Genomic DNA, 19,687 nt, shown 5'->3' on the forward strand with positions numbered 1-19,687 from the left:
CCGTGCCCAGGATGAGAGGGATGATTTGGGAAGCTGTCTGTAAAACAGAAAAAGGAAGAAAAAAAAAAGGTTTGATTAAAAAAAAAAAAAAGAACCAACCCCAAAGGAGTTTCCCTTTGGCAGGGAGGAAGAGGAGGGAAGATGCTGCTCTGCATGGAGCAGCCTTGGCACAGGAGAGCTCTCTCCGCGTATAAATACTAATAATCCTGGGCTGACACCACCAGAGTCGTTTGACAAGCTCATCCGCCCTTCTCCTTCAGACCCTGCTCCCCTTCTGGGCTCGGTAATTTCTAAACCTGCCCAAATATTGAGGGGGAGTGAGTGGTGTCCCCCATTTCCCACCTGCCCCCCTGCCAGCTGAAAGCCCCCTCCCTGTGCCAGAGGACGACTGTGTGTGGCCGTGGGGGAGATGGCCAGGGGCAGCCCACGGTCTGCAGATCCCTGGCTGGGCACCCGTCCCGTCCCATCCCGTCCCATCCCATCCCATCCCACTCCATCCTCACCCCATCCCGGCCCTCCCGTTCCCCCCTGCAGCACAGCCGAGCAGGCACACGCCATCCAGCTCGTTGCTTTTGTGAAGCTCATCAGGATTTAGATCACAGCTCACCCTCCGTCCATTTTGGTTGAACGTTAGTAGAACAGACTCCCCGGGGTGGGGTGGGAGGGTGCCGCAGGGGTGCGGGAGGAGAGCGGACGAACCGCCCGCGGGCAGAGCGCCGAGGGGCACGTGCGCCGGCTTCCCTTGGGAAGGCGGGTTACAAAGCTGACGCCGGCTCCGCGCCGAGCAACTCCCAGGGGCAATTAAAGCACCCACAAAACCGGCTGCTGCCTCCTGACCCCACGGCCCCACGCCCAGCACGCACGCGAGGGCTCACGCGGGCGCCGGCCCCTCTCTTTAAGGTCTGAGCTAGAAAAGTCTCCCCCGCCGCGTGCCCGAGGCTCTGCAGTTCGAGGTGACGCTTGGGAAACCCGGGCTTGGTTGGCAGCCTGTGCCGGGCCACCCCACGGCGGCCTGTGGCCAGCGGGGAGGGAGCGGCAGGACGCAGCCAGCTCCGGAATGGGGATGCGGCGGAGCATCCCCGCAGCCAGCCCAAGCGCTCGGGATTTTGAGGACTCACAGGGGAGGGTTCACGGGCTCCACAGCAAACGAGGCGCGGCGGGGGGGGAAGGATGGGACCAGGATGCTTTTCCTTATGGGATTCCCAGGTGAAAAAGTGCAAAGGATAAAATCTCGGGGGAGAGAAGTCCCCTGAGAGCTGAAGCGGAGGATCTGCAAAGGAGTTACACCTGGCTGTAAGCCGAATGTGTGAATTGAAAGAGCTGCCTGATGTCTGGGCTATGAAGCCACAGGTGCCTGTGGGAAAGGAGGGGGAGTCCCAGCCCTCTCCAGAGCTCCGTGCCCTGCCTGGGGGATGGCAGCCGGCAGGGAGGAGGGTGCAGGAGCAGAAAGGACTGAAAGGATATTTACCCAAGGGGGTGAGTATATCCAGGATCGGCCCCCCAGGACTGTGCAAGCCTGGGGGTGTGGGTAGAGAGAGGAGGGAGCCTGGCCTGGCCTGGCCTGGCCTGGGGGTGACGTGGGTTTGGGATCAGGCTGGATCCCAAACAACTGGGATCCCAGCCATGCAGGTGCTGGGGTAGCAGCTCTGGGCCAGGGGCTACCTTTGCATCAGGCTTCGGTGCCTTGTGCCAGCACTAGCTGCGGCCCGGCCGGCGTCCGCCCAAACCACGTCAGTTTGCGGCGAGTCCCCGCACGGCGGGGCCGGGGAGCTCCCGCCCGCGAAGCCCTCGGCCGGCAGCTCCCGGCGGCCCCTCCCCAGGGAGCAGCAAGCACGGGCAGTGCCTCCTCGCTGCGCCCCTCGCCCAGTGCCCGCCAGGAAGGGGGTTTTCCCTGTGCCGAGGCCGCCAGAGCAGCTGCCTTGGCTGGTGTGATTCAGGCGGCCACCTGAGCACAGGAGAAGCGGGAGGCTGGGACCCGAGCTGCAGTTATCTGGTGGTGCTGCTGGTGTTTGGAGTGAGGCCTGCGGGGTCGTACTGTGGGTGAGGCAGTGGGTAACCAACCCACCTCTGGTGGGGCCTGCAGGGACCAAAAGTTCAGCCTGGATTTTGAAGGGCAGCAAAGCCCGGGTTTGCTTTCAGGAGCAGGAGAGGACAGGTCTTTTCTTTTGGGGGCTGAACACACCCCGAGGGAAATGCACGTGGTGAGCCACCAGCACAGGCTCTAAAATACCCACATGCTGAGCTGCAGGTACCGGGGAGCTCAGGGGGCTTTTTAAAGCCCTGGCATGGGGGAGCAGAAACAAGCTCGTGGTCCTCCCCGTGCCGGGAGAGAAACCCCGGTGAAGGTGAGTGCTGGGAGACCGAGCACGGGCCAAGGGGCAGCGGTGCGAGAGGGGTGCCCCAAAATGAACGGGTGCAGGGCACCAGGGGTGTCAGAGCCGTCAGTCTGGTGGTGTTAATAATGCTCCCGTTATCGTTGCCGGCTGGGAAACGGCGTGGGCTCAATGGCTGAAAGCCGCAGCAGCCAGTGCGGGCACCGGGAATGGTTTTCGGGGCATTTTGTTTGCCCGCAGGAGTGTGTTTCAGCAAGGGGCAGCTGGGGCTGGGTAAGGCCAGTGGCCGCCTCGTGCGGCGCGGGGCAGAGGCAGCGCGGCAGCCGCAGCAGCATCCTCCCTCTCCCGCGGCAAAGTCCGGCCGGCGGGAGAAGCTGACCCCAGCCTGACGGGCTATTTTTAGTCCAGTTCCCTAAAGAAACGAAGGTCCTGAGTGCTGATGCTGGTTTCCTCTTCCTGGGCTGAACCCACTGGTTATCTCCAACCACGTGCAGCAGACGGGGAAGGGCTTGGTGGAAAACCAAGGGCCCCCAAAATCTTCGTGATCGTCAATGGAGGAGGATATGAGTTTAGGGCTATGCAATGTTCAAATGGATGAATTATTTTTGCCCCAGACAAACATTAGCCGTGGCTTTACAGCTGCGTTGTTGCTTGCTTACTCTGCCGCTGCCACGGACCATTTGTCTCGGACCTTAAACATCTCTTCCCGATTACTTCCTCTGTTATTTTTCCAGAAACCAAACTAAAGCTTACATAACCATCCCTAGTTATGCAACCTGCCATTCAAGTTTTGTTTGCTGGGAAACAATATGTGTTTGTTTTTTCGTTCTTTGTCCTTTTCATTGGGGAAAATTTATCCTTTCTATGTGTCATTGGATTTGTCTTTCTTTTGCAGTTATGTGGCGGACTTCTGCCAGCCTCTTCCTGTGCGCTGGTTCTGCTTTCACAGCCTTGCTTGCCAGGGCCAGAACTTAAGGTAACTTGTCATGTCTGATATCGATGGGTGCGGAGGTACCGACTGCCAGGTGCCAAGGTCAGTTGTGCTCCTGTCATTTCAAAGATTGCTAAGTGTTGAATCTTGGGATTTGGTTCTCTCCTGCGACTGATTTGGAATAACATTTGAGATTTCTGGTAGCTGGTACCCTTTCTGTGTCGTCTTTCTTCTCTGCGGTACAGAGTGTAGAGTAGCTGCTATAAAAACTAGAAAGAAAAATTGGGCTTATTAACTGGTATGTAAAATGCACTGGGCCCATTCCGAATGCTTTCAGTGAAGAAACTAGAAATGCAAGTAACCTTGTGCTGTCAAATTATGGCTCTATGTCAGTCAGCATGTCACATGTTGTCATCCCCCCCACATTGATTGCTTCCGCCAGCAGTTGGGAAGGGGATGGAAGGCATGTTGTGGGGTTAGGGACACTGTTCTAGGAGAGGTTGATGTCGGATCTGTGGCTTTTTACTTGATGTCTCGAGTGAATGTAGCAGTGTAACTGAATATATAGTGAGAACAGCTCCGTAATGGAGATGCATATTCATTCTGCCTTAAGCCACAAACCGCTTGTAGCAAGGACGTGGGGGAGTGGCATTGCGTTTTCCCTTGGGTAGCACTGGGACTTGCCTCCCTAAGATCAGGATAATGTCACGGCAAGTAAAAGCTCATCCACTTGAACAGCAATGCAGCTACTTGCATATATGATAATCCGGCAGCGGGTTTAAGTGTGCCAGTTCATAAACTGCCTTGTTTAGCAACAGAGCTAAATTACCGTGCCGGTCCTACAGCCTGGTGGTGGGCAGCTTCCTCCCCTGTGCAGGATGCCTGCACGTGACGGAGGCAGCAACCGCTTCACTGGCTGGTAAAGGGCTTTTTAAAAGCAGCTTGACTGCTTGGGACGTCAAATATTTTTATAAGAATCCTTCTGAGAATAGCGGTGTGTTTCAGTACCTGCTTAAATGACCGGTAGCTTCCAGTTGATGGAGCTGCTGATTTTGCTCTAACTTGGGCTTCTGTCTGCCCAACACATTGAGTCCCTAAGGGGAGCGTGACAGTCCTTGTGAGCATGACAGCGACAGGCAGCACCAGGAGCTTGTTACATCCAGAAATCAAGAGTAGCTGTTCGGTGACTTGTGAAAGCCAGCCTGTAGCAGTTACTGGACATGCCTGTACATGAAGGAAGCAGTTTAGTGCTTTGCTCTAGACTTCATGCCAATATTGGCCTCCAAGTACATGTATACACCCACAAAATTACTTCCCCCTGTTCAAAGCATGCCCTGGCTGTTCATGAAGGCATTAAATAGCATGGCAATTAGGCAACAAGCCTAAGTGTTCAGAAGTTGCAAAAGCAGCACTGATGTTCTCTTACAAGGACTTCTGTCAAAGACCTGAGCTATGGGACTGCTTAGTGATAAGGTTTTAGACGGAAGTCTAGCTCTGAGTGCACGGGAGAGCAAACCGTGCAGGCTTGAAGAGACACAGTGTCAGTGTGCCCTCCTTTCCCAGCTGCCTTGATCTTCCAGCTGTCAAGCAGTCACAAAATGCCACTTGTTAAATCCCATTAGCACTTTTTTCCTCTTTGTGGTGAGGGCCATGCTGAATGCCAAAGGGGGAAAGCTTGTGCACACAGCTACAGAGGAAGAGTATGGCAGTAGAGGGCGACAGCACCTAGCAGAACCCCTTCTAAATGCCTGCCTCCAGAAAGAGGGGTGCAAGCTTATTATACAGCATTTCTTAAGTGGTATACTCTTGCTTTAGTGTACATGTAGTACTATACCTGCATGTTTTCAAAAGCTTTCAGGCAGAAGCCCAGGAGAAGCTATAAAAACTGATTTTCTCTCCTAAGAAATCAATCCAGTCCTTGTGGTACACCAGGAAATGCTTCTTTTGGCATACACTCACTGAATCATAGCATCTTTGGGTTGGAAGGGACCTTTAAAGGCCACCTAGTCCAACCAACACCCTGGAACGAGCAAGGACATCTTCCACTAGAGCAGGTTGCTTAGAGCCCCACCTAACCTGACCTTGAATGGTTCCAGGGTTGGGGTATCTACCACCTCTCTGGGCAACCTGTGCTGGTGTTTCACCCCCCTCATGGTGAAAAATTTCTTCCTTCTGTCTAGTCTAAATCTGCCCTCCTTTAGTTTAAAACCATTACCCCTTGTCCTATCGCAACAGGCCCTGCTAAGAAGTCTGGCCTCATCTTTCTTCTAAGCCCCCTTTCAGTACTGGGAGGCTGCAATAATGTCTCCCCAGCGCCTTTTCTTTCTCAGGATGAACCACCCCAATTCTCTGAGCCTGCCTTCAGAGAAGAGGTGTTCCATCCCTTTGAGCATTTTTTGTGTGCCCCTCATGATTGAAGAGGCAGTACTTCAGCTGAAGGACAGTAATCTGTAAGACCTCTGTTTTTATTCCATCAGATTTCCCTTTGAACCACTCGCACTTCAGTTCTATTTTATGGAAAATAAGCAGAGAAGCAAACAAAAACACAACTGGGCATAATGGCTCTAGAAATTTATTTTCAGAGCTTAATGCTTCAACTATGATTAAAATGCTTATTAAGCAATTTAAAAATGCTACTGACTGGGTACTAGAACTAGACAAGAATACAATACACCACTGCTTTCATGCACTGACAGATACTAGTTTGCTCATGCCACTGAAGTAGGATCTTTCCCGTTCACTCATCACTTCAAAATGTAGGGGTCTTCTACAGAAGTTGCATTCAGCTGATGAATGTGGTTTCAGCTCCAGACCAACATCCTTCCATGTAGCCAGCAGTTTTTCTATTGAGAACAGAAAAGTTCATCAAGATCAAGTCAGGGAATTGCTTTAGAGAAGCAGCAAGAGAAGAGTCAACACTTATTCTCCTAGCAAGTGAGAAGGGATAAGAGGAATTCACTATGACGTGATTTACCTCTTGAGTGAGGTGACTGGGGTGCAACCAAGTCTCACTATCCTCATACCACCTCTGACAGGATCAAGAAGCAGCTACTTTCCCGGGACAGATCCATGTTTAAGACAGGAGTTAACAGCTCAGCCAAGGAGAGCAGATTTCTTTGAACCCCAGATAGCAAAGGAGGATTGATTTGGACAATGGATGAGCAGAGCCCCAGCAGAGCTGGCTGTGACAGAACTGGCTGGGTGTAGGACTGCACTGGCCTTGTACACTATTCCAGGTCACAGTGCAGGAGCCTTCACACGTCATAGTCAAAGCAGGTTAAGAGCAGAAGTATGTGCTACATATGCTTCAGCCCTGGAACAACACTGTCCAGCTAGTGACATCTAAAGCTTAAGTATTTCCTAGTCCCATCTTTAGTGTAAGGACGGTGTAGGCAGCCCAGTATTTTTATTGCACTGATGAAAAAACCCACTCACCAAGAAAGTAACTCATCATTTGAGGGGTGTGGTGAGGTGTAGGGGCAATACGTAGCAGCTCTTCTCCACGGGGAACTGTGGGGTAGTTGATTGCTTGGACATAGATGCTATGCTGGCTCATCAGCTTGTCACAGATCTCTGTATTTTTAGCAGCATCTGCAACCTAAAGTTCAAAATTCTAAGTTACAAGGTCAACCAAAACATGCAAGGTGGCAGAACTGTCAGCCCAACTTAGCCACAAGAATCAAACAGGACTAGTCTTCCTTGTGCCACTATAAACAGAATATGCATCAGATAAAAGCTTGGGCTGTAGGGTTCTCTGGGCACAAGCACAGCATTGGGGCCTAAGCAGGTAGCCGTTTATACTGGAAATTTTTTTTTTTGCCTGCTTGTTACCAGTTTTCTTGCTTCCTGTATACTGTTAGATTGTGGGTTTCCATACATAATTGGTCATTCTGCTTTAAAACATTTATAACAGGCTGAGGTCAACTTAAGCTGGACTCCTAGCACACCACTGCTGAATGCTAGGATGGGTTTGAATTTTGTGAAAGTTAACTAAATAACTGAAAGTGCATAATGTGATCATGGACAGGATAACAGGCACCACAGTCCTGTGTCAACAGTATCCTACATACTCACCCTTATTGGAATGATGTGACTGGGGCAGTGCACCACAGGAAGCCCTGCATCCATCAGCATCTGTCTCATAAGCTTCACGTTGCGTTGGTGCTGGCGCCTCAGAACTTGTCCCTCTGTGCTCTTTAGAGTTCGGACGGATTCTAGGGCACCAGCTAAGAGCATGGGTGGCAGGGACGTTGTGAAAATAAACCCAGCAGCATAGGAACGAACAGTGTCTATCAGAGAACTTGTACTGGAGATGTATCCTCCAACACAACCAAATGCTTTGCCTGGGGAGGGGAAAAGGCAGCCAAGCTTATTCCTTCCACCCATTAGAATGGCTTGAAGTATTACAGCCTTCCACTTGGAAGGAGTTATTTTGACTACATAATGTAATCACAGCAGGCAACAATGCTAGACCCACCCTCCTCCCCTTATATTTACTCAGCACACGTTAAACCAATCCTGATAACGTGGATCTAGTTATTACACAGCAAGGACAGTTCAAGACTCTGTCAAATATTCAAGTTTTGATTTTGGGGAAGACTAAGCACCAAGTCATCAAGCATAGACTTCAAGAGTGTTCCTGAGAGTCAACGCTAAGTCTCTCAGCAGATTTACATTAATCTGTTCCATAGATGCTAGAAATAGCCTATGCTCCTAAGAAGCACGCAAGGTTGTTACTGTGACTGTGCAGTTGATACCAACCCCCCTTTCCAAATGTTCAGGTACCAGAACAGAGCCACAGATAGAACTAGGGTGTCTGGTGAATGCTTCTGTTTCCATTAGGCTGTAAACCAAGATTCTAAGTTTCAAAGCCATGAACTTCCCTAGTAAGTTTTATTTATGTTTTGGAAGCTGTTTAAACAACTTTCCAGTTTGCAGCAGTAAACTTACTCCTAAGCCTGCATTCTACTCAAGATAATAGCAGTTGCTTCACTTCTTGCCAAATCTCTTTACATAACTCCCCATCTCAGGTTTCTAGATTAGGAGCATTCCATTTCACATAAAAGAACTAAGTACTACTAAATATAGAGTACTACCCTACTAGCATTCTCACCTGAATTTATTCTTGAGTTGTATAATATGCCACTAGAGGACTTACTGCTAGCTAATTTAAAACAAAAAAGGCAAAAACAATGCTACCTTAACTGATTTGTAAGGCAGTGTAAGTAGCTTAACACAAGCTTTTCAAACTGTGGGACATACTTAAATACTTTGGGCTTTCTGAAAAATCCTAGCCCCCAACAGCCCTTAGCAAGTCATCTGAATAGACTGATTTTGAGTTAACCCACTTAATTTGGCTGCTCAGAAGCTGTGCTGCCTTAACTTCTGTAAAGAGTGCCAGGCCATGCATACCAAGCGTTCCAGAGATGATGTCCATCTTGTGCATGATTCCATCCCGGTCTCCTATACCACCACCTCGAGCTCCATACAGCCCCACAGCATGTACTTCATCCACAAAAGTGATTGCGCCATGCTCGTGGGCCACATCACACAGCTCTTCCAGAGGACAGACCGCACCTAGGAACCAAAGCAGTGACTGGCAGTTTAGGATTCCCTGTACTCAGCTTGGATAAGTATTAGAAGTACTCCCAAACACTAGGCATTTCAGAAGCCTATTTTCATGTAAATTCTTTTAGGTCTAAAAGTATGCAGCGCTATAATACAGATGATTTGAGCAGTAACTGTACTCGAAGCACAGAGAAGGGTTTGATGTCAACTTACCATCCATTGAGTGAACAGTTTCAAATGCAACAATTTTAGGGGTAGAGGGATCAGACTTTTTCAATAGTTCTTGAAGGTGGCTGACATCGTTATGACGAAATATGTGTTTTGGCACTCTGCTGTTTCGGATCCCTTGGATCATGGAAGCATGGTTTCCAGAATCAGAGTAGATCTCACAGCCTGAGGGAACAGCCCAGTTACGCTTTAAGTACAGAAAGCACTAACTGATTCCCAGCACTGTTTTATGTATGGGAAGTGTTCAAGCAGCAAGGGTAGCATGTTCCAGAAAGCAATGCTCTTGATCAAAAAAGCAAGTTACAGATCATGAAGCAAGAATAAGGCTTATTTTAGCTGTTTAACACAAACTTGAGCCTAAGGAGATACAGAAGGTTTTTCCAAGTCCTTGATATTTTTTATCTAACTCATCTTCGGAAGTTAAAACAAACCTGTCCTGAGCTTCAGGGGAGGGGTAAAGGGAAAGAAGTTCACACACACAGGTGGGAGGACACTGAACTGCTGCTGCCTCATTTTCAGGTTGAATTTAAATGCAAGAGCAGAAGACTCTGTACTTTTTGTTCAATGTCTTCTGCAATTCCTAGCTCCTAGACCTCAATCCTGGTAGGCTACTATGATTTGCATGAGTTAAACATAATTTGAATATGGTATTCAGAAAAAAACATACTTTGCTGATCAAATAGGATGAATCCTACTTCTTTGAGTAGCCATTTGTAAAATGTACTCCCAACTGCTTAGAGCAGGGTTGTGTTTTTTGTGGTAGATAGTGGGAGCAGTTTGAGAGCTTACCTGGTAGCATTTTAGCTAGAGTGAAGAGAGTGGAGTCATTGGCTACAAAGCAAGATGAGAACAACAGTGCTGCATCTTTTCCATGAAGATCAGCTAGTTCTTTTTCCAAATCAACATGAAATTTACTTGTTCCTGAAATATTTCTTGTGCCTCCTGCTCCAGCACCATGTTGTTTCAGTGTATCCCTACAGAGAGCCCAAAGAGAGACATTGGCATTACTGTGCAACACAGATGAATAAAGGATCATTGCCAAAAACATTTTAGTACATCAGTATTGTTCTAGAAAGGAACTGACTGCAAAAAGCAGCTGTTAGGTTTAAGGTCTTTGAGCAACCTGCACAACTCAGTAATCTGATAAGCTCAGAAATCAGTTATCAAGCACAGCTGTGATATACCATCCAGCTTCTCTGGTAACATCTGGGGGCTTCTGAGGAAAATCCAAGGAGCAGGGTCAGTGAGTGACAGGTATACTGCAGCCCTGGAGCTAAATACTGTTACCTACCCCAGCTCAAGAGAAGAGCATAAGCTTAATTATAGCAAGAATAATACAGAAGCAGCTTATGTAGCACAGTATAGAAATCAATTCTTCAAAAGCCTTCCAAAAAAAGCTTCTGCAGGTCACTATAACTTGAAACTGCCTCTTAGGAATATGGCACTACTCACATAACTGCTCCACACACACGAGGGTGACGACTCATCCCCAGGTAATCATTGCTGCACCAGACAGACACCTCTTTCTTGGTGATCAGAGAATCGGTATAGTCATCTGCCATGGGAAAGATTTGTGCCTTTCGGTTCACTGTTTTGAACACTCGGTAGGTGTGATCCTTCTTCTTCTCATCTATCTTTTTCTCAAAAAACTGATCATACTGGAAGGTGGATACAGCTGAAATGAGACAGAGACTTAAGCATACAGGAAGTAAGCACAAGAGACCAGGCCTGTGGGGGTTTTACCAGACAATCTTACATTTTGGCAAGTTATCCTGAAGCAGATGAGACACACTTTCTGGCCTTTGCTTCAGTACAATATCCTTAAACTTCTTGAGCAAGCCAATCCGCTCTTCTCCCTCAGTCTCAATGTTCCTCACTGTGGAAGTAGTTGGTGTTTTAGCAAATTCTATATCTACAGACATTGTAATACATTCCAGTGAGCTTAATCAGTTTGAAACAAAATAAAATAAGTTGAGTTCAGCAAAGTAAAGATTTTAAGTAACTCTAATTCTTCATTCTTTAGGAAGCATGTGCCTGAATCCATGTGTCCCTGTCAGAATCAGCTGTTTTATTTGCTTACAATTTTGCATTGTATGAGACAAAAGGAAAACCTTGCTAATCAATGACTATACAACATGTAATTTCCTTATAACATGTCTGGTTCATCATGACTCAGAAAAACACTGTATACAGCTACAGAATTTATCTGAAAGAGTTGGTACACACCTAACCAAAGGCAGAGTTCTAGGTAGCTGCTTCCTTTTCGTTCCCAGTATTTTGTTCAGTTAGCACAAATTTTTTTGAAAACTATGCCACAGAAAACAAGCAGAAAAGTAAAATAAACTTCCTGAGACAGACAGTAAGGTTTTACTGCTATTGGTGAAACGTTCCTTCCTTTGTAGGACAGCCCTTCCGCCTCAGGACTGCAAGCCAGCCAACATCCTTTACTTCCATAAACCAAAAGAAGGTTTTGCTTGCTTTCCAACTTGGATTTGTGCTGGTACTGGCATAGTACCTCGACCCAGTTTCTTCCATCTCTGGACATACCACCTTTGACTATACTAGCAGCCTGGTAAAGCTCTCTTCAGTCCTAAGCACCCTCTTTGGGTGCGTAACAGCTTGATTCCCATGTTTAGAGCCAGGTTATCAAAATACAGCACATGGTATTCCCACACCAAAATCACCCAGGGGAAACACTGCACAATATTGCAGGTTGCCATTAACACCTATCTTCTCAACAGCTTTTTACTGCAGTCTCCCATACTCCTACCCGCATAATTTAAGTGGTGACTTGGTACACTCTAGAGCCGAGTCAGGCACCAGCAGCTCTCGGGAGGAACCAATGCTTCAGTGCACAGAACACATACCTTTCCTGTCCGCCTGCATTTCCTGCACATCCTCTTGGAGTTCTAGGCTGGCTTTGCAGAAAACATTACTGTTCTTGTGATTCATCTGAGCTGCCAGAAACGGGCATTTGGTAGCAGAGCTCTGGCTAGCACCAGCAGGTGGGTGGCCAGCAGGTGGCTGGGATCCATCTGTATTCTGTTGGGCCACCTCTTTGGCATTTTTGGCCTCTGAGGTGGGGGCAGAGAAAGGAAAGCACTTCAGCTTCATCATTGTAATACAGCATCTTAAGCTTCTGTATCCTTTACCTTCGCAATTAATTTGCCATAAGCCATTCAGAACTATATATTTAACTGAGCAGTCACATTTGATTTACACAAACACAGAATCCCAGTAACACCCAAGGGGCATCTGATTTAAGTTACTAGATGTAGCATTGTACCCTTTGAAGGGGAAAAAAAATCTCCCTTTTACTCCCAAGGGGGCAGTTTTCTTTTGAGAAATCCGACTATTTTCAGCCACCTTCCATCCTCCTGCTGCAAGCCTCAACTCTCTCCCCCGAGTGCCAGAGTAAGAATCCCCCGAGGAATGTTACCGGCTGGGGTGAAGGGCGGCTCAAGCATGAGAAGCCCCAGCTCGGCGCTCCAGAATCAGGGATCTCCAACCGGAGCTCGCCGCAGGACGTCCTAACAGGCCGGACTCCGATTTGAGCCTGTGCTTCATTACCACAGACATTTAAAGAATTAAGCAACCCTTATCTCAAAGCTGTCCTTTCCAGAAGTTTCCTTCTATGATGTCTGTATATATTTTTCTTAAGGGCGACTAGGTCTGTCCCTAGGAAAGCTTCCCGCGACGGCCACCCAGCCCGCTGACGCCCTCAGGAGCGGCGGCCGCTCCCCTCCCCGGCGGTACTCACCCCGGCGGGCGGCGGGGGTCTCCTCCTCCGCCTGCTGCCCGCGGGCGGCGGATGTGGCCAGGGCGCGGGCGGCGGCCGGCGCCGCCGCCGCCTCCATCATCCGGGGGCAGTGCTGGGCGTAGAGGAGCAGCGAGGGCCCGGCCTTCTGCAGGAAGGCCTGCGAGACGCGGGCCAGGAACGGGCAGCGCCGCACCACCGCCTCCATCCTCCTCGCCGCCTGCCGGGAGACCGGACGTGACGTCAGCGACCGCCGCCCGTACCACCGGCAAAGGAGGAGCCGCGGCCCGAACACTGCTCCCGCACTCGGCGCCGGGCCGTTCCGCCGCTGCCTATATAGCCCGGCCGGGCAGGGCGCAGGCGCGCTACCGCCGCCCTGCCGCCGCACGGCGCAGGCGCGGGCCGGACCGTGAGGGGCCGGAGGCGGTTCCCGGGGGGGCTGTGGGGGGCCGGAGGCGGTGCCGGCCGGCTGCCGCGGGACCGGAGCGGTCCCCCGGTGGTTCCTGTGGCGCCGTGAGGGCACGGAGGAGCCTTGGGGAGCTCCCGTAGGGGCCGTGAGGGAATGGAGGGGCCTCGGGGAGGGGCTCCCCAGGGGGCCGTGAGCGACCGGAGAGGGCCCAGCGGTTCCCGAGGCGGCGTGAGGGGATGAAGGCGCTGTGAGGGTGCGGAGGGGCCCTGGGCGGCTCCCGGGCCGTCTTGAGGGCACGGAGGGGGCCCGAGTAGCTGCCGGGGTTGTGTGTGAGGGGACGGAGCGGGGCAGCCGGCCGCGGAGGGCTCTGAGGGGACGGCCCCCAGGGGGGCATGGCCCACACGGGGAGAAGAGGCGGCAGCTGCCCTGCTGCGGGTTTCCTCTCGGCCCCGGGCTACGCAACGCTTGTTTTCCAGAAGCACTGGAGTCCCTTACCCCCAGGACAGTAGGTTTGGGGGCCCCTGATGCGCCTGTTTGCTGGAAAACACGAGCTCTGAGTCAGCTGAGGGGGGAAACCCAGCGCTGCCCAGACACATCCCGTGTATCTTCTTCAAAGCACGCACCTCTGGCCCCCTGCGGAGTCCTTGCACAAGGGCTCAGCAGCAGTTAGCCTCACTGGAGGTGGTGGGATCCTGAACCCCTCTCACTTCTGCCTACAGCCAGTATGAATCAGTTTCTCTATCAGTGATGCTCAAGATGTCCACTGCTGCGTTTTTGAAGCATGGCACCATTGCCCAGGTTTTGAAGATAAATAAGACTCCTGTGAGAATGACAGCAGCAAGTAAAATTGAATCCTGCATCCGCTGGTTTGCAATGGACATTAAAGTTTACTTGTTAAAAAGAATATTTACAGGTGGGTAGTGATAAAAGGAGCTCTCCTCATATATCTGGCGACCCGAGCTGCAGTGGTGCTAATTCCTGTAAGCGTATGCTAACTGCTGAAGTGTGGAAAGAATGGAGAAGGAAGATGGTGATGCATTTTTTTTCCTCATCTTGCGAAACAATGATTTCACGGAAGACTGGATTCGGTCAGAGTACTGCCTCTCTTGGCCTCACATCCCTCAGCCAGCCAAGAGCTCTCTTGGGCATTTTGAGGCAAGAGTGATTTAGGTACAGAGTTTTGAGGAGAGCTCTTTTAAAGCTTGCTCTTACTTGACTTGTGTCTCGCATGTAGTTACGTTGTGTAGTTACTAGAAGGTGCTCGTAGAGTGATTAGGGATACGGATATATGTAGGGCAGTAGCTGCTAAACTCAAGTTTGGATACAAAAAGCACTAAGAAAGTATTGGTCAGTATTTACATGTTGCAAATTAATCTTTAGATAACTCCTGTGTTGGAGGGCAGGGGGAGAACCAGCAGGATATTTGCCTGACCCTCCTCTCTTCATCACTTACTCACTTGGAGGATGCTGGCTGCAGTGTGTAAGCTTTGTGACCTGAGCAAGTAGATCAAGAGGAAGGCAACTTTAAATTGTAGTAGAACAGCAGACTTGCTGTCAACTCCAGTGCGTTATTAAGCTCTGAGGTAGGAAACAGGACAGAGTTCTGCTGTCGTGCAGTCAGGCCCCCTCATGGGGCCCTGAAAAAAGTACATAAGGCTTTACAAGGCAGGGCATGGGATTTGCGTTTTAGTAGGGATAGATGGGTTTTTTTAAACACAGTTTGCTTCTTGCTTATTAGGAATTTAAGACAGCATTGTTTTAAGAAGTCTCGATGCAATTCAACTTATTATTCCATCAATGTAATGCAGAAGTTACCATTAAGAAACAGCCTTTCATCAGTGGGCATCATTAAACTAGATGTATGCTACTTTTAATTTGTTCTGTAAATAAATGATTAAGCTAAGGCATTGGTATTTGACCTGAGCCTGTGTAGCAGTTATGATAGCAAGAGCCTTGGGCATTTAGTAATAGCAGGACAGTGCTTCAAATTATTAGTTCAGTTTGTTCATGAAAAGTGCTCTTTTTTCACAGCTGGCTTTCAGTTAGTGTTACATGCCTCAAATATTTACATTTTGCAAAATGTAATAGTTAATTAGAACTTAAAGTTTAAAGATACCTGATCTGTGTTTCAGGTAACTGCTATCCCTGTTCCCCTGACCATCAACATTTGCTTCCCTACCCTGAAGCTTTGTATCACATCAGTTACTTTAAAAATGAGGAAACATCATGATGTTCTACTCTTTAGGTACCTGATGAGTGTCCTTAGAGCACAGAGTTAATGTGTTGAACCTAAGGGATCACTCCAGTGCTCCTTGGATTAATTTCAGTTTTAATAACAGAAATCACATCTCATATGCTTGATCTATAGTATGTTGGTAGTATTTTTCCTTCTCTTCCTATTCTTCCTTTATTAATTGACCATGGTGCTTAACTCAAGAGGGACAGAGGGAATACGTGTTTTGTTGTAAGAGGCACCGGTGAAAGGTGGTGTGCAAATGTGCTGGCAGAGTACTGCAACAGGCTACAGAGCTCATCTGTGTGGACACCTGCCACAGCAGGTTCAATCCCACAAAAATCTGATAATCCTTTTTTATCCTGATAATCTTAACAGCAGCATTTTACCATGTTGTAAGGTTGAGGGATGAAGTACATTAGTCTGCTCTGTCGCTGGAATTCAGAAACCTGTGGTTCTGTATTCAAAAGTGCATGTGAAGCCTGAAGCCCAAAGAGCATCTGTTTTTTACACAAACATCATTCAAGGTTGGCAGCTGAGACACAGCGACCTTGGCTACGATACGGAGATGTCCAAGTGGAGCAGAGCTCTCGGCTTTCGTGTCAGACTTCCCTACAATCTGTGCTATTAATCAGACCCTGCAATAACACTTCTTTAGAGCTTGGTTTTGGTGAATTTATTTAACCTTGTCCGTGACAGGAGTTGCGCAGAGCTGAAGAACAACGGAATGACATTAACTTGACCCTCATCTTGGAGAGCTGCCAAAGGAACATGTCCTTGTCAGCGCACAGAGATGGCTGTGAGCGGTGGGACCAACAGCGGGGAAAAGTCAGGGGAAAAGGGTGTCTTTACAACTGCTCTGCCAGTTCGCTCCCTTTGGAACTATTGCCAGAGCTTACATGTTGAAGGTGAAGTAAATATTAATAAAGCTGCCATTAATTAAAATTTATTACAGCTTCAGTGGATTAATTAAATGGTATTTAAGGATGTTAATTGTGGTGATGTATTACCATCGTTCTACAGGGCTCAGGAGAAATTAGCATGAAGTACCACCCAAATGCTGTTTGCCGCACTCTAGAAGGAGGACTTTGGACTGTGACAAGGAACAGTACCTTAGCTGCCAACGGGGGAACAGGGAGCCCGTCCCAAGAGAGAAAGCGGGCTCACATAGCCCGTCTGGAGAGAGAGAGCAGGTACAGCAGGCTGGGGAGAAGCCATGACTGCCTGTGAATATGTAAAGGACAGAGTAGCATGTAATAAAGAAGGAAAATTGCTTAAGGTGAGGGGGTAGCATTGGTGTGAGAACAAATTTATTCAGCTGGCTGTGACAAAGTTTAGGTTGGAAAGTGGGAAGTTCCTAGCTGTAACTGTGTTTTGGAGCTGGTACCTGAGATGCTGGGTACCAGATGGATTCAGCAGAGGAAGCTGGATCTGCCTGAAAGGCCCATCTGATGTGGTGGCAGGGGAAGGGAAGACTCCCAGCTACCCTGAGAGCCTGTGCTCATTTTAGTGTTCTAAGGCCCATTCCATTCTGATGATTTGTCCATTTCTTTGCTAAATAAGTTGCAAGAGGGGAAAAAAAGGTTAAATTCCAGCAGTTTGTGCGAAGCCATAGAAAGTGCTTCCCATACAGAAGTTGAAATGGGGAAAAAAAAATCCCCTGCTGCAGGGTCAAATTGATTTCTGCAGATATCTATGAAGAGTTGCTGCTGAACATGATCTCTTTCCACATTACCTGTTTATCATATAGACTCAGGTGTAAATTACCTTCAATACTTCCCTCACATCTCTCTTCTCTCAAGCATGTTTTGCCTAATTTTTCTGGAAACAGAACTTGATTCACGGGTTTGTAGCCTTCATTTGGCCTCACATCTGTCAGCAGTTAGCTCCTTTCATAGAATTTTAATGAATTTTATGCTTTTAAGAGAGCATTTAGATACTTCAGCAGAAAAGCAAGAGTCAAAACCCCTCTGCACTCATCCTGTCCAAATGAAAGCATATAACTGTACCATTAGCAACATTTAATCCCTTTTGCCCACTTCTGAAGTCAGAGCTGTGCATATTCCTAATTTTTGCCACCCTGTCAGTGTCATGAAAGGGCGAGCCAGAAAAACAATTCCCCCTTCCCACACACAAGCCACTGTCTATATTGAGATCTGAATTTTCCAAGGGAGTGGATGTGATCCTGACATCTGGATTTAATCCAGACTCACATTCCAGGCTTAGATCTGAGAACTTCCACCTCTAGTCCTGAGACCGGCAGTTCTTGGAGAGAACTTAGTTTACCTTTTAAGGCAAAATTTGAGAGTTGTGATAGTAGCTGCATAGTGAAAATTCTTCCCATGCAGAATTTCTTTAGCAGATTTTCCTCATTTGGATCCATGTCTTTACATGACAGAACAGGAAATCTCATTTCTTCATAGGACCTTCTAATCGATAGAGAATTCGACCAAGCTGGAAGAGCCGCTGAATGCTGAGGCACGTGTGACCTGTCACAGAATGACTGAGCAGCACCCCTATTTCACAGATGCAGGCCAGCCAAGTTTCTTACCCCATCTCATACAAACAAGCACCGAGTTGTTTTTCTCCCCAGTGGACATCTTTTAAAATTCATGAACTGCAGGTGGGTTCCCACAAGGGTGTTGGGTCATGACACTTTTGCTTGTCTGCCAGGCCCCAGGTGCTGCCCATTGATGCAGAGGAGTTTGGTCTCTTGGCAAAGTCCCATTTACGGGGGCATGACTCGCGCTCAGTCGGGACAGCAGAGGCTGTTGCTGCCCTCACACATAGTACTCTGTCCTTCTGCTGGAGGCCACCACTCCCACGCCAGGGCTGCAGCAGTCTACAGTCTGTCTGATTAACACATCCAGCAGTGGTTTGTCTTAGTTCCAGAATATCTCCCTTACATCCCTCCAGTTGCTTCAGGTGTGGAAAATCACACAATAGTCATTTTTTCATCTTGCATCCTTGAGTTTGTCTTGCTTTGTGTAGCACATGGCAGGAAATGATACATGAGTCCTTCCGGCTATTCTGAGCTTTGCCACACTTGCAATGATTTGCATTCACACCCTTGTTTGCTCCCCTCTCAGTTTTTTTCCTTCTCTTAGAAAGGACCAGTAGACTCCAACTAGTATATTTTTAGTTAGGGTTATTGCTGGGCTTCCGCCTGTCATTTTTCTTGCATATCTCAGCCCTTGTTTCTCCTCATTAGCTACTCAAGCAGAGGCACCACCTTCTACGTCCAGTTTAGGATCTTGAACTCTCTACATAGTCAGCAGAGAGCAAAAGTACCTTAGAAAAAGTGAATCTGAGTGCTTCCTGTATCAAGGTGTGAGAGGGTGGGGAAAGGACTTAGCTCTGAAGACAGAGCGCTCTGCAGCTGGAGTTTCCAGAAAGGAATTAAGTAGATAGCCTGCTCCTCTCTATATAGCAAGGACAGCTAACAGAGAAAGAAGTGGGTGTCTCTTCTTCATCTGAATTTAAACACTCCAGGCCCAGAGAGACACTCAAGTCATGTTTATATAGTGAAGAATCTTTGCTACGCCAAGTAGCTCTAGTGAGCTCCGACTGCTGCTCATATCTGCATTAGTGTGGGCATTGGCAGGAAGGTGGAAGTCAGAGCAGAGGCAGGATTATAAAAGTCCTTGAAAAGAAGAAATTGACCCACAGCAGTAAAAAATGCTGTGCTGGAGCCTCTGGGCTGTCTCTTTTAAAGCAACAACAATGTTAGGACTTTCCTGTCAAGCAGAAGATTGCTAGAAATCAAGGGCATACCTTGTTCTCTTCCACCCTGTGAAAATGTACTGGTTTTGGCTGGGATAGAGTTAATTTTTTTCATAGCAGCTTGTATGGGGCTATGTTCTGGATTTGTGATGAAAACAGTGTTGATAACACAAGGATGTTTTAGTCATTGCTGAACAGTGCTTGCACAGTGTCAAGGGCTTTTCTGTGTCTCATGCTTCCCCGCCAGCAAGTAGGCTGGGGGTGCACGAGAAGTTGGGAAGGGGCACAGAGGGGACACGGCTGGGACAGCTGACCCCAACTGACCAAAGGGATATCCCAGACCATATGACATCAAGCTCAGTGATAAACCTGGGAGGGTGGAAGTTCGCCAGGGCTGCCATTACTCGGAGACTGGGTGGGCATCCATCACTTGGTGGTGAGGAATTGTTTTCTTTTGCATCACTTGTTTTTCTTGGTTTTGGTGTTGTGTTTTTTTCTCTCTCTG

At 48.4% G+C, this 19,687-nt stretch overlaps 1 protein-coding gene across 1 annotated transcript; it reads right to left on the reverse strand.

Annotated features, from left to right (window-relative positions):
* Positions 1-5,946: 5,946 nt before the first annotated feature.
* On the reverse strand, positions 5,947-13,025 carry ALAS1 (5'-aminolevulinate synthase 1; the record flags this gene model as incomplete). The annotated part of the gene is made up of 10 exons (XM_082004510.1): positions 5,947-6,107; positions 6,700-6,862; positions 7,339-7,607; positions 8,677-8,841; positions 9,046-9,225; positions 9,850-10,034; positions 10,513-10,735; positions 10,817-10,966; positions 11,928-12,134; positions 12,821-13,025. The coding sequence occupies 10 exons, from the start codon at positions 13,023-13,025 to the stop codon at positions 5,947-5,949; spliced, it is 1,908 nt and encodes a 635-aa protein (XP_081860636.1).
* Between the last annotated feature and the right edge of the window lie 6,662 nt (positions 13,026-19,687).

The sequence above is a fragment of the Phaethon aethereus genome (assembly GCF_964289735.1).
Source record: "Phaethon aethereus genome assembly, chromosome: 11".
Lineage (NCBI taxonomy): Eukaryota > Metazoa > Chordata > Aves > Phaethontiformes > Phaethontidae > Phaethon > Phaethon aethereus.